The sequence below is a fragment of the Pyxicephalus adspersus genome, chromosome 12, assembly GCF_032062135.1.
Source record: "Pyxicephalus adspersus chromosome 12, UCB_Pads_2.0, whole genome shotgun sequence".
Classification (NCBI taxonomy): domain Eukaryota; kingdom Metazoa; phylum Chordata; class Amphibia; order Anura; family Pyxicephalidae; genus Pyxicephalus; species Pyxicephalus adspersus.
The window spans coordinates 15,820,130-15,839,211 of NC_092869.1; the positions used below are offsets into that span (position 1 = coordinate 15,820,130).

The 19,082-nt window shown below is 40.3% G+C and overlaps 1 protein-coding gene across 10 annotated transcripts in view; it reads right to left on the reverse strand.

The window, feature by feature from the left end:
• Nucleotides 1–19,082, reverse strand: part of ZFYVE26 (zinc finger FYVE-type containing 26) — a 387,669-nt gene that overhangs the window by 283,571 nt on the left and 85,016 nt on the right. For all 10 annotated transcript variants that reach the window (XR_011922929.1, XR_011922930.1, XM_072427512.1 and 7 more), the window contains 2 exons: nucleotides 10,009–10,224; nucleotides 9,258–9,902 (listed from right to left, as the gene is read on the reverse strand). Coding sequence is in view for 8 of the 10 variants with exons in the window: in XM_072427512.1 (XP_072283613.1) it covers nucleotides 9,258–9,902; nucleotides 10,009–10,224 (861 nt within the window). In the remaining 2 variants the exon portion in view is untranslated. The remainder of the gene's footprint in view (nucleotides 1–9,257; nucleotides 9,903–10,008; nucleotides 10,225–19,082) is intronic.

Here is a 19,082-nt window from a genome sequence, read left to right on the forward strand (position 1 = left end):
CCTAGCCTGTCATTTAAAAAAAATAAAGTCCGGTGTGTTTGATGGTCCACGGATTCGGCAGCTCAAAGATGAACATTTCATCAGGACAATGTCAGAAGTTGAAAAGCATGCTTGGTGATCATTCAAAGCCATTGTCAAGGACTTTCTTGGAAACACACAAGCAAATAATTACACAGAAATTGTCCAGAATTCTTGGAGAGCATCAAGGTGCATTTTCTGCATAGCCATCTTTCTAACTTCCTGGAAAACCTTGATGCAATCAGTGATGAGCAAGGTGAATGATTTCACCAAGATTTGAAGGTCATGGAAGGACTTTATGAGGGTAGATGGGATGTACATATGATGGCTGACTATTGTTGGAGCATCCAGCAGGATTGTCCCAACACTGAACAATCCAGGAAAAGCTATAAGCGTAAATTTTACCTTAACTGCTTACCTAATTAATTTTCAAATACTTTACTGTAAAAGAAAAAAATGTCCGAGTAACAATAAATCTTTTGTATGAACAAAAGAAACTTAAATAAACAGTACATTCAAGATATTATTTCATTATTTTTTCCCTGTATGTAAAATTTGTACGTTTTTTTGAAAAAATAGAGGGTACCCTGTATCGTGAAAACTGGATGTGATAGCAAAAAACTGGGGTCTTTTCTGGATTCATCACCCAAAAATTAGTAAAAAAAACAAGTATAAGATCTGACTCAACAAAAAATGCGTTCACCTGTGTTATTCGTCTTGAATTATCACTAGGCATTCCTATAAATGCAGTTTGGTCGCTGTGAATCAATGAAGGAAGCAAAGTGGATAGACGATAAGCTAGAATTTTTGTAAGAATCTTTAGATCCGTGTTTAATAAGGCCAAAGGTCGGTAGTTAGAGCGTTCCATTGAGTCTTTCCCAGGTTTGGGCACTACTTTGATATGAGAGGCCAGCACTGACAGTGAGATGTATTTGCCCTCCAGAAAGTCATTAAACATATCATGTAGATGTGAGTAGAGTCGGGAGAAAATTTTTATAGTAGCGATATGGGGGTCCATCTGGGCCAGGGGCTTTATTAGAGGGAAGACATTGGAAAACCTTTGAAATGTCTTCAATGGAGATTGGGGGGTTACGTTTCTCTAACTTGGCTAACGCTCTGTAGGGAGAAATATCCTCTTAAGGTAGAAAGAAATAAGTGTAAAGATTGGAAAGAAAAAGCAGGCTTTTTATAGGCAAAGTACAAGATATAGTTTAATTAGGTGTAATGTGTTCAAAATTAACTCCCAACAGAGTCCAGCTGAACACTGTTGCATACACTATTTGCAATCTAACTTAAAAGTGTTACAGAATTATCAGTGGTTACATTTACTACATATTGGTTACAAAGCATTAAAAAAAAAATAAATCACAGTTTCCAACGCATTTTGCGGTTAAGCTTCAGAAGCATTAGGATTTTAAATTTTAGATGGGGGTATTAAGCTTTAGATTTTTTAGGCTGAATTACAGTTTTGGGTGGGTTTTTTTTCTGAACTGGACAGATTTACACTAGGTCTTATTTTCAGGGTAGGTCTTATATTAGGGCAGGTTTAGAAAATAATGCTAGGTCTTACTTTCGGGGTAGGTCTTATTTTCGGGGAAACACGGTAGTATGTGTGATTATATTTGTAGGAGTATGTGTTTAGTAAAAAATATATATATATGGTTTAGTGAAGTTCTGGGATGGGGTGTAGAAGTACATAATTAAGGAGCAAGAAAAAAAGGACAGATAATATAGGGTATCTAGCAGGAAAATGAAGGTTTTAGGCACATTCTTTCCACCCTTACCTGCACAGGCAATGTGCCTGGAGTTTTGCTGGTACTGAGCACGGAACATATGTTTCGGGCCCAAACGGGGGAAGGGTGCGGGCAGGTAATGAGCCAAAGGCGGAGAGGCTCACTTCCCTGTCGCAGCACCAAGAGGCACCAGGTCTGAAGTAAATCAGCATCAGTGCCCCCGTCCCCCGTAGGGTGAAGCAGGAATGGGTGAAACTTTAAAAGAAAATTCTAATTCTTGATGAACAAACGAGAGAAAAAGCAGGGGGCAGTAATGCCGACTATTTCCGGCGGGAATCACGGCTGGGAGCGAATCATTTGCTACCAGGATGCACAGCAAGGCCCAGCAGCCCAAATAGGAGAGATCTGAGCACAAGCATATAAACAGAGAAGGAGGGGGAGGGGTTAGTCACTCCATCTTGTGTTCTGGGTGAAGAATAGAAGCAGGGAGAGACATGTAGTGTGACAGGGACAGTTTAGGAGCCTTCTGTAAATCTGTATATATACAGATACTGCAGCAAAGAAGCCAGTTTGGTACAGAAAAATTTCTGCCCTACTATAAAAAATACAGATATTTCAGTCTTTGATACCTCTTCTATTTACCAAATAAGACCTTTGGTACAGAAACATTTCTGTCCTACTAAAAAAAAATACAGAGATTTCAGTGGTCCTATTTATCAAAGAAACCATTTGCAACAGGTGAATTTTTGCGTGAATAAGTAAAAGATAAACGGTGGACACGGGAAGGCCACGTTGGGCGTCCTGCCGCATCTGGCAGGGGGCATACTCCCCCAGAGTCTGCCACTGTAGGACAGCAGCACCAGCAAACTGTTGGAGGTAGCAGCACAAGTTGTCAAACAGGTCTGAGATGTGTGCAGACCACCAGTACGCAGGTAGATGTATTGAGAGGGCGAAAACAATCATACAACCACGTTATTTGCATTTGCAGAGGTTGGCTTAGATGAAAATGAGGATAATGATGACCGTGACGTCACCTGGAAACCACCAATGTGTGCAAGTTCTAGCAGCAGTTCCGAAACAGACGTAGAGGAAAGGCAGCAGCATCAACAGCAACAAACTGGGGATGGAAGGGGCTGCAAATCTGCCTCATGTGAGTTCAAAAAAAGAGACAAACGAGTGGGCACAAGCAGTGGAACAGTCAGAGACAATGTGACTGTGAAGGAGATGGAGCTGGAGCAGACGCAGGGCACCCAGCAGACACAGAGGCAGGCAAAGAAAAAGAGCAGCAGAGTGGTTGCATGCATCACTCCAGTGTGATCCCTTTTCATGCTGAAAGACGATGACAGGTGCATAGCAGTCTGCATCCTGTGCCAAAGGCAGATCCGCAAAGGATAGGCCAGATCACATTTGGGTACATCATCTCTGCTTTGCCACATGAATACTTGTATAAAGGAGTTGAATTTCTATTTCTGTCTACTCAGTAACAAGATGGCAAAAATTCTTTGGAATACAATGTATGCCTTGTATGCTATGCAATGTATCAAGTAACACTATATATGGCCAAAACTTAAATAGCTGTAAGTAAATAACACAACCCCTCGTATACCTATGTGTATAAAAAGACAACCTTGTCAAATAAGGATCAGAGAATATTCCTAAGACAATACTGTGTGTGTGTATTATTGGGATATCTCTCCAGACGTCTGTCTCTGTGGGTGAAGAAGTCAGGATGCATTCGAGGAACTAGAAGTAGAAGCAGAATCTTTCAGGTGCCAGCCAGACTTCGAGCGGCGATCAAGTATTAGCTTCTGCCTGCAGGTTTTGTGGCGTCAGACGATGTTTGTCGCCGCAAAATGGGTACTCCAGTGACCCCTTCATTATAGCACTATAATTATAGGTACAATACAGCACCTGGTACCCCTGCCCAGGAGTGTGGTGGGAAAGCATGGGCCACCTCAGTCCTCTCCCTCCTCCTTCTCTTCCTGCATTTCTTCTACCGTCAACCCCTCTCTTTTTGACACTCCTCCTTAAAGGCCAGCAGCGGTGGGAACTGTGGTTAAGCGGGAACGCCACTACTGCTCCCTCAAGCACACGCGTTGCCAGGCAGTGCTGAAACTGCTGTCCTTGGGGGAGAAAAGTCACACCGCCAGAGAACTCTTGTCCGCTTTGGACAGAGAAGTTAAAGCTTGGTTGCCATGCTCACAACAGGCAACTTGGTGTGTGACAACGCGGCTAACCTTGTCCCCCTGCTTTGCACACGTACTGAACCCGGGGGTGCAGAAGTTCCTCCGCACGTACCCAGGACTGCATGATTTACTGAGACAGGCTCGCTCCATCTGCAGCCATGTACGCCGATCCACTACTGCCGCCGCGGCGCAAGATCCAGCGCCAACAGAGGCTGCCACCGCTTAGACTCATTTGTTACACTGTGACTAGATGGAACTCCACCCTGCACATGCTCCAGCATCTGTGTAAGCAAACGCTAGCCATCCCCTATAACTCAGCGTGGTGCATGGAGGCAGCAGGGCCCTTGGTACAGCCACACAACTGAGCTGTTCTGTCAAGCCCCAGGCATTGTGCACGCAATGGAACATCTGGATCTGCTGCAGCTTAAAGAGGAGGAGGTGGGTGATGAGAAGGAAAATGTTTTGGCACCTACTGAGGGACAGGAGGAGGATGAGCTCAGGAAACCCCTCTTTCATATGTGTGTCCACATGTTGTGATGCCTACAGAGGGACCCCCACATTTGCACCATCAAAAACCGGGATGATTACTGGCTGGCCACCCTTCTGGATCACCGCTACAAAGACAAAATGTCACAGTTTCCACCCAACCCGCTGCAAGAGAAAGAAAAGAGTTCCTCGCACCACATTCCACATACGCAGCTCAGGCGGACACTGCCTCCACCGTATGCTCCCGTAGCGGCGGCAGCAGCAGTAGTAGCAGCAGCAGCAGTAGTAGTAGCAGCAGGCTGCAAATCCAAAAGTCTAGGCCAAGGAAGGGGCAATTTTCTGGATGCCTGGTGAAACCTGATGAGGCCACCTCAAACAAGTGAAGTGCAGGGAATAACCATCGAGAACGGATAAAGCGCATGGTGCACTATTACATTGGCTCGTTTCCGGCTGGTGGTGGTGGTGTTGACGACAGCAGTTATGAGGAGGATGCCTGTCCCGACAGTAGTGACACCATTCATTTTTGGGTCAACGGGCTTGAAATCTGCCTGCAGTTGGCACAGTATGCCATCAAGCTTCTTTCGTGCCCGGCATCCAGTGTTCTGTCCGAAAGAACCTTCAGTGCTGCTGGTGGAGTGGTCACGGACAACCATTCACGACTTTTGCAGGAAAATGTCAATCGCCTCACCTTTTTGAAAATGAACGAAAGGTGGATTACTAACAACTATCATATGCCCACTGCAGATGTCACTGACTGACACAAGGACTTACTGGCCAACCAAGATATCACTGTGAACCCACACTGCTCCTGTGCTGAGCCTGTGGCTGCCTTTCACACACACCCTGTCAGCTGAGCCTGCCTTAGTTGAATTTTTCCGCTAGTTATCGCAATGTCCAGGGGTGGAATTCTTCGCCAATGTCCTGCTTGCCATTGTGCCAGCTAGAAATATACTTTACATTTCTGCTGCTTCCGGGAGGCCAACAAACTGCAGATGAAAACCCTCAGTACTGCCACACTGATAGCTGAAAAATTAGGCAAAGGCAATGGCACCTAAGTATTGTAGGATTGAGGGTTGGCATCCATGTCATCCACTTCAAGATGCAAACTAACAATATTGTCTACTTTACTACCACTTCCAGCACCACAGACCACAGCAGCAGTGCTGGCGCACAAAACATCTTGGTCTGGCCTTCACAAATTTCAGATATTTGTAGTGCACACTTTTGGGTGGCATTGACTATGGACTACACCCAGCTCTAGATGCCAGTAACCAATGGGGGCCCTGCTACGTCTCAGAGCCCACCACCTCCTTCTGCTGCTGTTTGTCAGTACTCTATTAACTAAAATTGTACACTTCTGGGTGGCATTGACGATGCACTACACCCAGCTCTAGATGCCAAATACTAATGCGGTCCACACTACGTCTTAGGGCCCACTGCCTCCTCCTGTTGCTGCTGCTGCCACTCCATTCTCAAAAATTGTATTACACACTTCTGGGTGGCATTGACGATGCACTACACCCAGCTCTCCATGACACTTACAAATGCGGTCTCCCTGGGGATAGCTGACCAGAGGTCACACATTGCTACTGCTCTTGGTGACCCACGCTCCGTCTCTGGTCCTCCATCCTTTTGCCTAATGTCACCGCACTACTTGTCCACAACTTTATGGGTGGCATTCCTAACACATGTTCATCCAGTTCATGATGCCAGCTAGCAATTATTATTATTAAACAGGATTTATATAGCGTTCACAAATTACGCAGCGCTGTACAATAAATAGGGATGCGTACATTAAATTGCAATGCCGTCTCCTGCTGTTTTGACAGCAGAGACTCCCGCTAGTGGGTTGAGTTCTAATGTTTAAGCTGCCTTCTGTACGCTGTCCATTATGCAAAAATCCTATTTGCCTGCTGTCACTTTGCCTGCCATTTTCTGGAAAACCACAAGGTCTTTTGGAACTCTGGTATGGTTCTAACATGTATAGAGGCTTTGCTATTAATGTTTAAAATCGTCCCATTGACTTTAAAGAAATTCGCAAAATCGGTTCGCCGAAATTTTGCAGATCCATCGGAAGTTTGAGGAAATTTTTGCGAGACTGTCGCTCATCCCTAATTGTGACCAATGAGAGAAGCCAAGAAGGTTGTTAATGCAATTCAGAGTAGTAAATAAGGGTAAGCATACTCCGGGCACCATCAAGGGCTTGTCTGTTTTGTACAAACCCAACTTGGTATGAGCAACAAGGTCATAGACAACTTTTTTTTGTCTATTTGCTATAGCTTTAGAATATATATTAACACACTGAGAAGAGAAATAAGCCTATAGTTACAGGTATACTGGGGTTCACACAGGTTTAGGAAGTGTTACTATGATAGTGCAGCACGAATAGTTGGGCTTTCTGATGCTGCCACTAGAGAGACACCTAAAAGTTATTCTTTTTTTAGCATATTAAATACAAAACATGGAACACTGAACACGTATATTGTGGATGTAAAGGTGGATTTGTATAAACGGTCTAGTCGGTGCCATTGTGATCATCTTGTGTCCTCCCTCCCGCACTTGTTCAACTGGGAGTGACCTGATAAGGAGTTGTGGCTGTTATGCCCTAACAGGTCACAAGATAGAAAGAAGCTGGTAACATACAAAATATAATATCATACTAACAATTGCAAGTTTTTTTTCAGTATAATGTAACAAGGAGGTTTGGCCAAAAAAAAAAGCTAGCAATGGTCATGTAATGATTTGATTGGTGAAAATCAGTGTATAGTTGTTAACTACGCATATCATAGAATTGAGTGCGCACGCTGGCATTTTCTGGATACGCATAAAGCTGTGCCAGCTTCTTCCTGCCTTTTCCCAGTCCCATATGAAAATGAGCACTCCCTAGGGTAAACCAAGGTGTGTGATATTGCTGTTGGAATTGTTCCTGTTCTGAATCATTGTACCCATCTAATAAAGATGTACTATTGCAAGACACTTTGTTTTGGCTGGGTCATTGGCCTTGGGACTTTTAAAGCATATAATAGTTTTTTGAACACCTCAAACAATATATTTATAAATAATCCAACGATTTATTAATTTATAATTCATAAAACTTGATTAAAAACATCACAAAAATCTAAAAGTTGGTACATATTAAATCCAGAGGTAAGTACATAATGAATAGGCTAATTATATATTGACGCGTTTCTCAGAACAAAGTCAGCTTCATCAGGAGTTCATTAGTAGTAGTAATAGAGATGCCTATTGTATGAATAAATAAGTCGCAGGATCATTCAATGCAGGTATCCTATATTAGGTTGGTACAGGCTATTGATGCAATCGTTTCTAAACTAGTAATTTTCTATATTCATGCATATTCCAATGTTAGGTGGACGGTTTGTTTCAAAAGGGACAGTACACCCCTGTCCTGTTAGGACTTGGTTCCAGGATAGGTTTGTTTCCCTACTGATCCTGGAATCCTAGATCCTGAAACCAAATCCTAATAGGACATGGGTACTGTTTCTTTTGAAACAACCGTCCACTGATCCTGGAACCAAATCAAGGAGAGCAACATACTTCTAAATGTAGAAACAGAGGGAAGCTCACTGGTGGCAGGAAAGCTCTCCAACGACAGGGCTGCAGCTTGGCTATCTTGAGTGGTAATGTAAAGTCTTATCGGGTATTCACTTGTACTCAGCTCTCTCCAAATGCAGTAGGCAGCCCCGCTGACATCACGGGGACTCCCATTCATTCAGGTCTATGTTTAGATGCATGAGCAGCCCGTCTGGGCTTGGGCTTTGCTCCTGATTAGGCACTGTCTAGCCATAGCATGGCTATGCAAACCCTTGCTTTCCTAAATACTAAACAATACTACATAAAAGTAAGTAACCTATACAAGTGTTTACTAAAACTCTTATAAATATAAATTTCTACTTTCTGCTAAAGTACCTGACCATATGAAATATTTTAAATCGACATTTGATTATTCTGATAGCATGATATAGACTACTTATCTCTCTGTTTTTGAGTATAGTGTAATATAGAGATTATAGCGTTGTTCAATAAGTAGATTGATAAATGCACTACTTTACCACTGTATCATATCACCTTATGTTGGAATATTTTGACTTGCATAACCTTACATTGTAGGTGTTATGGTTTTTTTTTCACAACTTAAACTAATAGATGTAAATGTACTCAATTAATTTACCCAGAACAGTTTACATTCGATACCCCTGAAGAAGCTAATACAGACGAAATGCGTCGGGTGAAAAAGACTGACAGTTACAAATATATGTAGTTGTTTATGTATATTATTGACATCCTAAACCCATGACATAATAATGGGCCCGGGATGCATCAATGCATTACCTGTAATTATGTATGAATAAGTTGTATGAATACATAATTATCACCTTAAGCCATTAAACCCCTTCTGTTCTCTTTCTTTACAAATTTGTGTCTTCGCATTATCTAAGGGATGGCTACCAATATTCAACTTTAAAGAACCTAAACAGAGAGATAAAGGGTAATCTTCTTAAACTGCTATGTATAGAGAGAGGTTCATGTTCTACTTCTACCTAGTGCGCCAGTCATATTTCAGATTCTGATGCCCCAGGTCTTTCAAAATCCTAGTAACACCTCTGCTTTTACTGCTCAAGATAAATTGAGATACAAATACAAATAAATGTCTGTGAAAATACACAGCACAGCAGTAAAAAGATTTCTGTTGGATAAACTGCTGCCCACTTACAGAGGGTTTTGTTTATCCATGGGGATGAAAGGCTGCTACTGCTTCTGTTGTCACAATACCTTAGACATAGTACTGTCTAGAGACATAAAATGTACTAACCTGTGTTTCTGTTGCTCATGACCACCTTGTATCTCCACTGAGCGTCACAAATATATTTAGATAGCTGAGTCACTCTGATGTTGAATTCCGATAGTGTAGTTTGTGGGTTAACATCCTTAAGTAGGATTTGCTCATTGTTTAGGGATGAAAAATGTGGAAAAGAGTCTTTTAATAGATGTACTTGTTCAGTTAACATTTTTAGGAACGTGTCCAATACAATTTCATCAGCTAAAAATCCAGTCAATCCAGTAATAAAGTGTTTCAGGTCTATGTAGTTAGTCGTGGCATTTTCCCATAAAGTGCTCTCATTATCTTTAGTACAAAATGATAATCTTTGACAGCTGTCAGTTGCATTGCCATTGTTCACAGTGTTACTGGTATGTTGGAGACTTATGAATGAGGATTTACCTGGCCCTCCCTTATCAATATCCAAGCTCCCAGGACTATCAAAATTTATATCCGGGTCTTCACTTATTTCTTCCATGAAACAGTGATCAAACAAGCGTGTATCCGGTACTAGATCATTCAGTGAAGCAAACATTAAAGAGAAAATGTTCTCCACAAGCTCTAGCTTTAAATGAGGAGGCAGCAGACATAGATAATAATGGCACTTAGTGAAATACTGCACAAAAAGACCTGAAGTGTCTGCAAAAAAAGCAAACAGTTAGTAACAATATCATAACAGAGAAAAAAAATAAGAAGTGTAAAAAACAAAACAAAGCAAAAAAAACTAAATTTTAAAGAGTAGTACCTTGAAATAAACTGTTCTCCATGCCAGATTTGCTTGCAAATTCTGAATCACCAAAGGATACATCCACATATTTGGCATTGCAGTTCCTGCGTTGATCATGCTTACTAGCATGGATACAAAGTGCATAAATTGCATACTTCAGTCCACAAAATGCCTGGAACATAACATTACTGCGTTGCTGTGCCAGGTCATGTGCTTCTCTCTGATTTACAGAAACTGCAAACATGGTTAAAAACTGAATTAGAAAGCACATAGATCTCACACCTTAAAGAAGGCCAACATGTCATTATTATAACCATAGTACATTTGAGTTCCACAATCAAAGATAACAAGAAAATGCAACTGCTAGACACAGCATGTGTTTAACCCATGGTCAGACTAATCTTGGTCAATCCACCTCACATCAGTTGGTTTACTTTTTCCAGTAAAGAATATTGAATTCCCAAATCAGAACTAAAGCAAATTACAAAAGTAATATCATCAGAGGTGAAAAGTGTGTAAAGCCAGTGAAACCCTTACACTGCAGCTGTAAAAGTTAATGCACATAGGTTTGCCAGTTTATGTGTAGTATAAAGCTTTTTCAGGATTTCCTATTCATGCAACACAAGCCAAACCCACACATTATTTTTGAAAAACAATCCCAAAAGCACTACATGCACAAATGCAAAATGAAGCGGTCACCAAATCCTTATGGACATACTAAATCTTATAGATGCTAAGGATGCAATCAGTACTGCATGATTAGTTCTGCATTAAGATAACACTAGGCTAGTGGGAAACGTAATAGAATGACTGCAGAGTTGGCTTTCACTGCAGGAAGCATAGAAAAAAAAAATAGGCTTTAGAGTAAAACCTTACATGCTTTAACAAGCACCAGCACTGTAATGTAGGAGAAATGGTCCTTGTCCCCAATAGGTTTAGTACTTACTAATATTTTTTATACTTTTTTCTGAGTTTAGTGATGAACAGAGAGATAGGAGAGTGAAGGAAAATAAAATATAAGTTTTGCATTTATTGCTATGCTTTAAGTGAGAAAAGCATGGGTTCATGCTACAGACAGCACTGTTAAGTTATATGGAGGGAGAGAAGGACAAGCAGGAGGCACCCCACAGCATTGCCCCACATAGGAAATACCATTGGTCATCCATGATTGGTTTAGTGACCCACCACTGAGGATTGCTAAATAAAATCAGGGCACCAGAAATGACATCAGTTTCCTTGAATTATCTCTAGTTCCTATGATACAGGAATTGGAATAGTCAATTTTACCAACAACAAATGTTAACACAGCATATTATTATCAATCTTTACACCAATGTTTTGCATTTTATATATTAAATGTAGCATTATTTTCATGAAACTTTCATTTGCCTTCTTTTTATTCATACATTTTCGATTTTTACAGAAATATGAGTTCTTCAAGAAGAAGTTGTTTAAATTACCCTAATGTATTTTGCTACAATTGTGGCAATAAGAAACATTACAGAATTTGTGAAACAAGCCTATCTTGCATATTTTGGTATTAAACTGGGGGACCAAGATAAGTATTGGGCTCCCCATATGGTATGCAAAACTTTTGTAAAGTGTCTACGTCAGTGGAAAAATGGAAAACTGAAAAGTTTGAAATTTGGTGTACCTATGGTATGGCAAGAGCCCAAAAATCATCATAATGATTGTTATTTTTGTGCTGTGAATGTAAAAGGTTTCAATCCTTACAAGAAAAACACGTGAGAGTACCCTGATTTGGAATCAGCAAGACAACCTGTGCCACATGGTGCTGATGTTCCCATACCAGTGTTCAGTACACTACCTGATATTCCTGTATGGATGGATATACAGGATTTGGAGTGTAACCCAGGTGTTAGCAGGGGAAATGAATATGAAGGAAGTGTTTCATCAAACCAGCAGTTCCCAAAAAAAGAGCTCAATGATTTAATACATGACCTAAGTCTGTCAAAGCAAGCATCTGAACATTTAGCATCCAGGCTAAAAGAAAAGAACTGTCTGAGATCGGAAGTTAAAATAATGGGCTATAGGACAAGAGAGGTGACCCTCCTACCATACCTACCGGTGAAGACTGTGTACTTTTGTAACATCCTTGGACTACTCGGCATATGGAGTACCAGAATACCGAGCAGAAGACTGGCAGCTTTTGATAGACAGTTTCACTCAAAGTTTGAAATCTGTTTTAGTGCAAAATGGCAACTGCTATTCATCAAGTCCAATTGGTCACTCAACAAAACTTGAAGAACATGAAAATATCCAAATAGTCATAAAAAAGCTTTTCCATTATGAACACCAATAGTCCATATGTGTTGATTTAAAAATGGTGAACTTCCTACTTGGGAAGCAAAGTGGATACACAAAGCAGCCATGTTTCATCTGCTCGTGGGATAGTAGTGCAAAGTAGGATTACTTGAAAAAGTGACAAGGGAAAATATGATAAAAGGTGCAGCGAACATCATTAACGAGCCAATGGTTGACAAAGAAAAAAATCATTCACCCCCCACTACACATAAAGTTGGGATTAATAAAGCAATTTGTTAGAGCTCTGAACAAGGACTGTGATTGCTTCAAATACATTTGTAGATTCTGCCTGGATTGAGTGCTGAAAATTTAAAATCAGTATTCTTTGATGGACCCCAGATTTGGAAACTGATAAATGATTCAAATTTCACAAGTTACATGACTGATACTGAAGCTTCTGCCTGGCCCAGCTATATCATTGTCAAGAACGTCTTGGGTAACCATAAAGCACAAAATTATGAAGAACCGGTAGAAAACTTGCTCTTAAACTTTAAAATCTGGGTGCTACTATGAGCATAATTTTCCAGAAAACCTTGGGGATTTCAGTGAGGAACAAGGAGAGAGGTTCCATCAAGATATAAAGGTGATGGAAGAAAGGCATCAGGGCAGATAGGATAGATACATGATGACAGACTACTGCTGGAGCCCTCAACGTGATTGTACTGTTCATCATCATAAAAGGAAATCATACAAACGGAGCTTTTCAATAACTTCTTTGTGATTAGTTCTGTAAATATACTGAATAATGAATATATTGACATTATTTCAATTTAATTTAATTTTCTATACTCAGGCATATCTAGTTTAGTTTTGCTTAATTTTCATGTTTCATTAGTTTTCTATGAGGTTATTATTGAGGTCATTATTTCAAAAACTAGAGCCAATCTAGCAAAACCAATACCATATTTGGAATCTGTGCGTCAAACATAACCTAAAATGACTTTATTCTGTTTGGCAATAAAACGTTGGTTGACCAGTGTTATATTTGATGCTTCTTGACTTAACTTGTAAAAACTTCCAGCTGTGTCTGGTTATGGGAGAGCTGGTGACTTTATATCATTTGTCTTTATTTAGGTCCAGTGTTCTCCCCAGAAAGTTTTTTCCGCCAGGTGGGACGAAACTGTAGCCGGGTGGAAAAAAAGTGGGCGGGGCTAGACACTGCAAATTTGGAGCTCCTAGTTATTTATACCATAGTTATCCAACAGTTATTGTGTCAGTGTTCTACCTCCCCCTTATACTTTGTTCAAACTTTCTAATGCCTGGCTTGTTAGAAAGTACAATGTTTCCATTTTTTTGTATTATGCCCCAACAGTCCAGTACTGTGTATTTTAATCCAACTTCCTGGAGTTCCATGTTTTAATAGTGTAATACCTTGTAGTAGTGTAATATTGTGATCAATATGGCTGAACAAATTAGGCTTAGTTCACATTAGCAGTAAAAAAAGCCCCTCCTGAGTGACTACTTCTTGGCAACTGCTGGGCACCTGGGATTGGTAACCAGTGATAACTGCTAGGCACCTGTGATTGGTAACAGGCAGTATATGCTGGGCTTTTCAGGCCTAGCGGTTTTTCAAGCAGCAGTGGTTCCTGGCGAGAGGAAAGTGAGGGGTAAACGCAGCAAATGCAACCTTACTGCCAATGTGAATTCAGCCTAACTTCAGATGTCACCTCCTAGCGCTAAATTTAGATAACACAAAGAGCATCATGCATGTGATCGCAGATGGGGGCAGGACAGCCAGTGCCCTCTTCTCATCACTGCCAAAAACAAAAACTTCCTGTGAAATTTATCCACCCGCAGTGTGATAGCTGTATGTGTAAAGTCTGCTTGTCAGATTCTGCAGCCTAAAAACTCATTGTGTTCAATCCTTTGCATCTCCTAAATTGTTAGTTGTAATTACCTAAAATTTTTAGGGTACACAGGGGACTCTCATAACTACTAATAACCATTTCCATTTTTCAAAATAGGGGATCACGGGTTTAAAAACTTGTGGAAATTGAACATTTGGGTTGCCGTTTTATAAGAAAGTGCACATTGGAGCCCAAAATTGAAAATGCAAAGGACCCCTGGGGCCACTTACATAGCAAGAAGCATTGGGGTGGGCCCCCTAAATATTTTATCTACCTTTCACCAAACTTTAATTGTAATACTATGCTGCACTTTCTGCTTCTGTTCTTTGAAACCCAATTTATCTGGAATGGGGAGGTGCAGGAAACTTAAAATATAGGTGCAAGTGGAGAACAGACGTATAAACCCCTAAAATTTCATTAGCATGGCATCATTAAAACATAAAAACCTCTGTCCATCAAACTGTTTGCTTCCCTACCTTGAACCCTAATTTTTCTATAACAGAGAGGTGCAGATAAACAGAATCATAGGTGCAAGTGGGGGACACTTGTGGCTAACACCCCCCAAACTTTCAGCACTATGGCATTATTACATAAACTCTGCCCATCAAAACACGACGCCCTGTTACCCATGACATATCCTACAGTACCTAAACCCCAATTTCGTTTAGATGGGCAGAGTTTTTTATGTTCTAATGATGCCATTGTGATAAAACTTTAGGGGGTGTTATCCACAGATGTTCCCCATACATTTTTAGTTTCCTACACTTTCCAATTCTGGAGAAATTGATGTTCCAGTGTTAGAAGTGGGCAGTAATGTGTAACAGGGCAGTGCGTTTGCCATAGTAATGAAATTTAAGTGTGTGGGGTTATCGAAAGGTGTCCCCCCCCCCCCCCCCACATTTTCGGCTTTGTTCAAAGAAGAGAAGCAGATAGGGTAACATAGTATGACAGTTATAGATTTGTAAATGATATGAAAAATTTAGGGGCCCTTCCCCAATGCCCCTTTTTATGTAGGTGGCCCCGGGGTCCCCAATTTGCATTTTTCATTTAGGACTTCAAGGCGCACTTGCTTTTAATACTGCAACCCCAATGTTGTATTTTCACAAGATTTTACAGTTCTGATTCCCATATCATAAAATTTGTAAAAGCTGAGGTGCAAAAAGTGTGAATTGTGCTAACTATAAGTGTTCCCTGTGCACCCTGAAAATTTGAAATCATTATGACATACGGTTTAGGGGATATGAAGGTTTATACACAGAGAGCTGTAAGGCTGAGGAATATGACATGCAGCATTTATACACACACACACTGCTCGGATGACGTCATTACACACGTCTACTGGGCGGAAACATTGTTTACACGATGTGGGATTTTTTTTTTTTTTTTTTTTTTTTCAAAAGACTCGGCACAGCTATGAGAGGGGGAGGGACAGCCTGTGTCCCAATCTCCTCATAGCTGTGCTGTGCTTTTCTCACTCCGCCCGGCTCTAATCAGCTATCAGCTATTATCAGTGGAGAACAGAAAGAGCAGAGAAGTCTCCCCCGTGTCCATTCAGAGCTGCTGAAAAAGTGCCGAGTAGAATAATCACGGCAGGTGGGCGGCCCGCCCCCCAAAAACGAGCTAGGGAGAACTATGAGATCTAGTCACAAACTGAAGATTAGGAGAGCAGAGTGCCAAGATCTAACAAGCAACTTTGCTGTTTACAATTGTGAATTTCAAGGATTATTTGGTCACAGTTCTACTTCAAAAGTATATCTAAATTCTAACTAATTTTGCTAAAAACAATAATAAACAACCGACAGGTTACCTTCCAGGGGTGGACCCTGAGTGGACAGCTGCATTTTAGAGAGCTCCCACTCTGACTGCAATATAATCCCAGCCACGAACGGAGCCCAGGGAAGGTTATTTCCCATGAGGCTTGATAGAATTGTATCTTTTCAGCGGCGAGGAATGAAATCGAAACGAGAATCACACTCTCCCCTTCAACTGAAGTCAGTGCTCAGTGAGGCTTGGATTCCCGATTGGCAACCATCTTGGCCATGTGGCCAAAGCACTATAAGACACAGCTTTGTTCCAGCTACACAGTGGATGTAAAACATCAGATTTCACTGGTTTGAATATACCATTCCACACAACAATTGGAAGGATTTTGTTCCCCTTCTCTGTACAATCTGCATGTTCTCCAGCGAGTTCGAAAAGTTCTGCAACCTTTTACAATACCATTTCTGTGCTGTTACTAGTATGCTGAATCTCACCCGATTCACTTACACTGTTCTAAGAAGAACTCTGTAACTGTACCTGTACAATTGCATTTTCTTATAATAAGGAAGCACTTCTACACTTACTTTTTCCCACAAACTCCTTTTTTGTCCATAAGGATTGCACAGAAGGCAACACAGGCCTTGAGATGGAAACATTTTTAAAAAAGTTTTAACTGAATCTCATGTTTTATTGGGACCCTAAACCCAAAAATGACATAAATTTATTCCCCATTACATAAAGTTTTCCAAATATTTATATTTATCTTGGTCATTTGCTATTCCCTGACTGCCCATACTGTACTCACAAGGAGTATATAGAACTTTGCTAAAAAAAATGACTAAATATTTTTCAACCAGCAGGATTTATGAGAGAGCAATACATATTACAAAATTATTAAATTGTTGTGCTCTCCTCAATATGGCTACTCGAGATTGTTTCACTTTACCGGTTTTTGTTAGAGCTATCTTGGAAAAAAAACATAGGAATAAAACTTAAAAAATCTTAAATGCAATGAATTTTGCAGTGGACCCCAACTTTGAGGCTATTGTTGAAAATATGTTGACTCAAAGAAATCCTGATGTTCAATGAGCCTCATGTTTGTTGGGTTATCACAATTTATTTAATATCAGTTATGTCTCACCAACAATAATGCTTTACCAGTATATACAGGTATATGTATACCATATATGAGGTAATCCTAAAGGAATGCAGCATATCCTTTAACTGGTATTCTTATAAGGTAAAATGCTGGTTAAAGGATGATCATTGGTCAGTACTGGTCAAACACTGGCCATTGTCTTAGTTCCTTCCTGAGTAGTTAAAAACACAGTGCCATACCTAATTAACTAGTCTTGATTTGAACTAACTGTATGCAACATGTTTTTTGATCATCTGCCAAGCCATTAATTTGGAAGACTCTATGGATGAATGCATCTCACTTTTGCAGCTAAGTATTTTTGTTATATTTAATTCTGTTACTGCATTGTTTTATCTATCTGTCTTTATTATTAAATAAAAATAATCTTTCAAGTCTTTGTGTTATCTCTCTTTGTACACTTCAAATTCAACCCATCAATATTTGCATAAACTGTCACAAATTATATCCGTGACATAACAATGTTGCATTTGCTCCACTCTCATTTGGACTACTCCCCAGAGATTTGGGTGTGGTAAGTGAAGAGCATGGTGTGCAGTTCTATCAAAGAAATAGAAAGGAGCAGGGCAGCAGAACGTTAGCATGACTGCGGACTGTTGCTGAGGACTGCAGCAAGAAACTGTTGATAAAAAACAACAGTTGAAATTTTGAAGGACAGACATTAAGTGCATGTGCAAAACACTGTTTAATTCTATTTTTTTTTTTTTTTACCATCAATGGAGGTTTCCATTGGAAATAATTTACAATGAAGAATTTTTAGAAAAAAAGGAAAGGAATAAGTAATGTAAATGAAGACTTATTTAAATGAGCAACAAAAACATAAGGAACAGTTAAAATATTGAGGAATATTTTTTTTAAGTCCAGGCCTATGTGATAGCTCCTTGAATTTTACCCCATTACACAAAGACTGATCAGGTTCCCCAAGGAGGGGCGACATAAAGCTCTTTGCTTGAAACACCTTACTATAACCAAATTAATCTACAACTATGTTATCATTGTCATTGTTTACACTTGCACATGCATTATGACAAACTTTGTAAACACCTATGTTATCCACTTTCTAACAAAGATGGCATTCCAATGAAACAGTGTCATATAATGTCAAAGGCCTATGCTCCAAAATTGTTGGAAGTTAAACATCTTTATCCATAGGTGGTCTCTTTGCAACAAATGCATTTATTTTCACTTTTATTACCAATCACTTTTATTACTAATGGTACTTGGGGCCCTCTCCAACCCCCAAAACCATGCAGTTCACAAACAGTGCTGGTTAATTCTAATAACTCAAATGGTTGACCCTAAGTATGTTTTTATAAAGGAGGTGTCCATGAAGGGATTTTCACCTTTTCCCAATATATACCACTCCAGAAACTCTCCAATTTTCCTATATACAAAATTGATATTTATTAATACATTAGCTTACTTTTTGCCTTTACTTAAAGCTCTGGAGCCTGGGGACCAGGTCCCAAAAGCTTTGGGAGCTGCAGCCCCTCATTCTCCAGCCATTATTACAAGGTTGGTTGGGGGGGGGGGGATTTTACAGTCACTCCAGATCTGCTTTTTGACACCTTCTCTAGCAAACATTTTTGCTGTCCTAAAAACTGTTAAAAAGTGGGTAAGGTTAACCTGCTGTTGGCATTATATGACACTCCTGAAGCAAGGATATCTTTAGGGGGATTTCTTTCCTCTGGCATTCCAATTAAAAGAGGGACCAGACAGGGCTGTCCGCTCTCTCCACTATTGTTTGCTCTAGCTATTGAACCTCTGGCTATCGCCATGCGTATGGACCCTAAATATTCAAGGGATAAACTGTGGCCGGGTAGAGCATAAATGCGCCCTTTTCGCTGATGATATATTGAGGTTTATTACTTCCCCAACCACCACTCTGCCCAATTTAATGAAACTACTGGATGATTTTTCCCTGTGCTCTGGCCTGAAGGTGAATAAATCTAAGTCCCAGGCCATCAATATCAATATCCCTTTGGGAACGCTGGAGGGCGTGC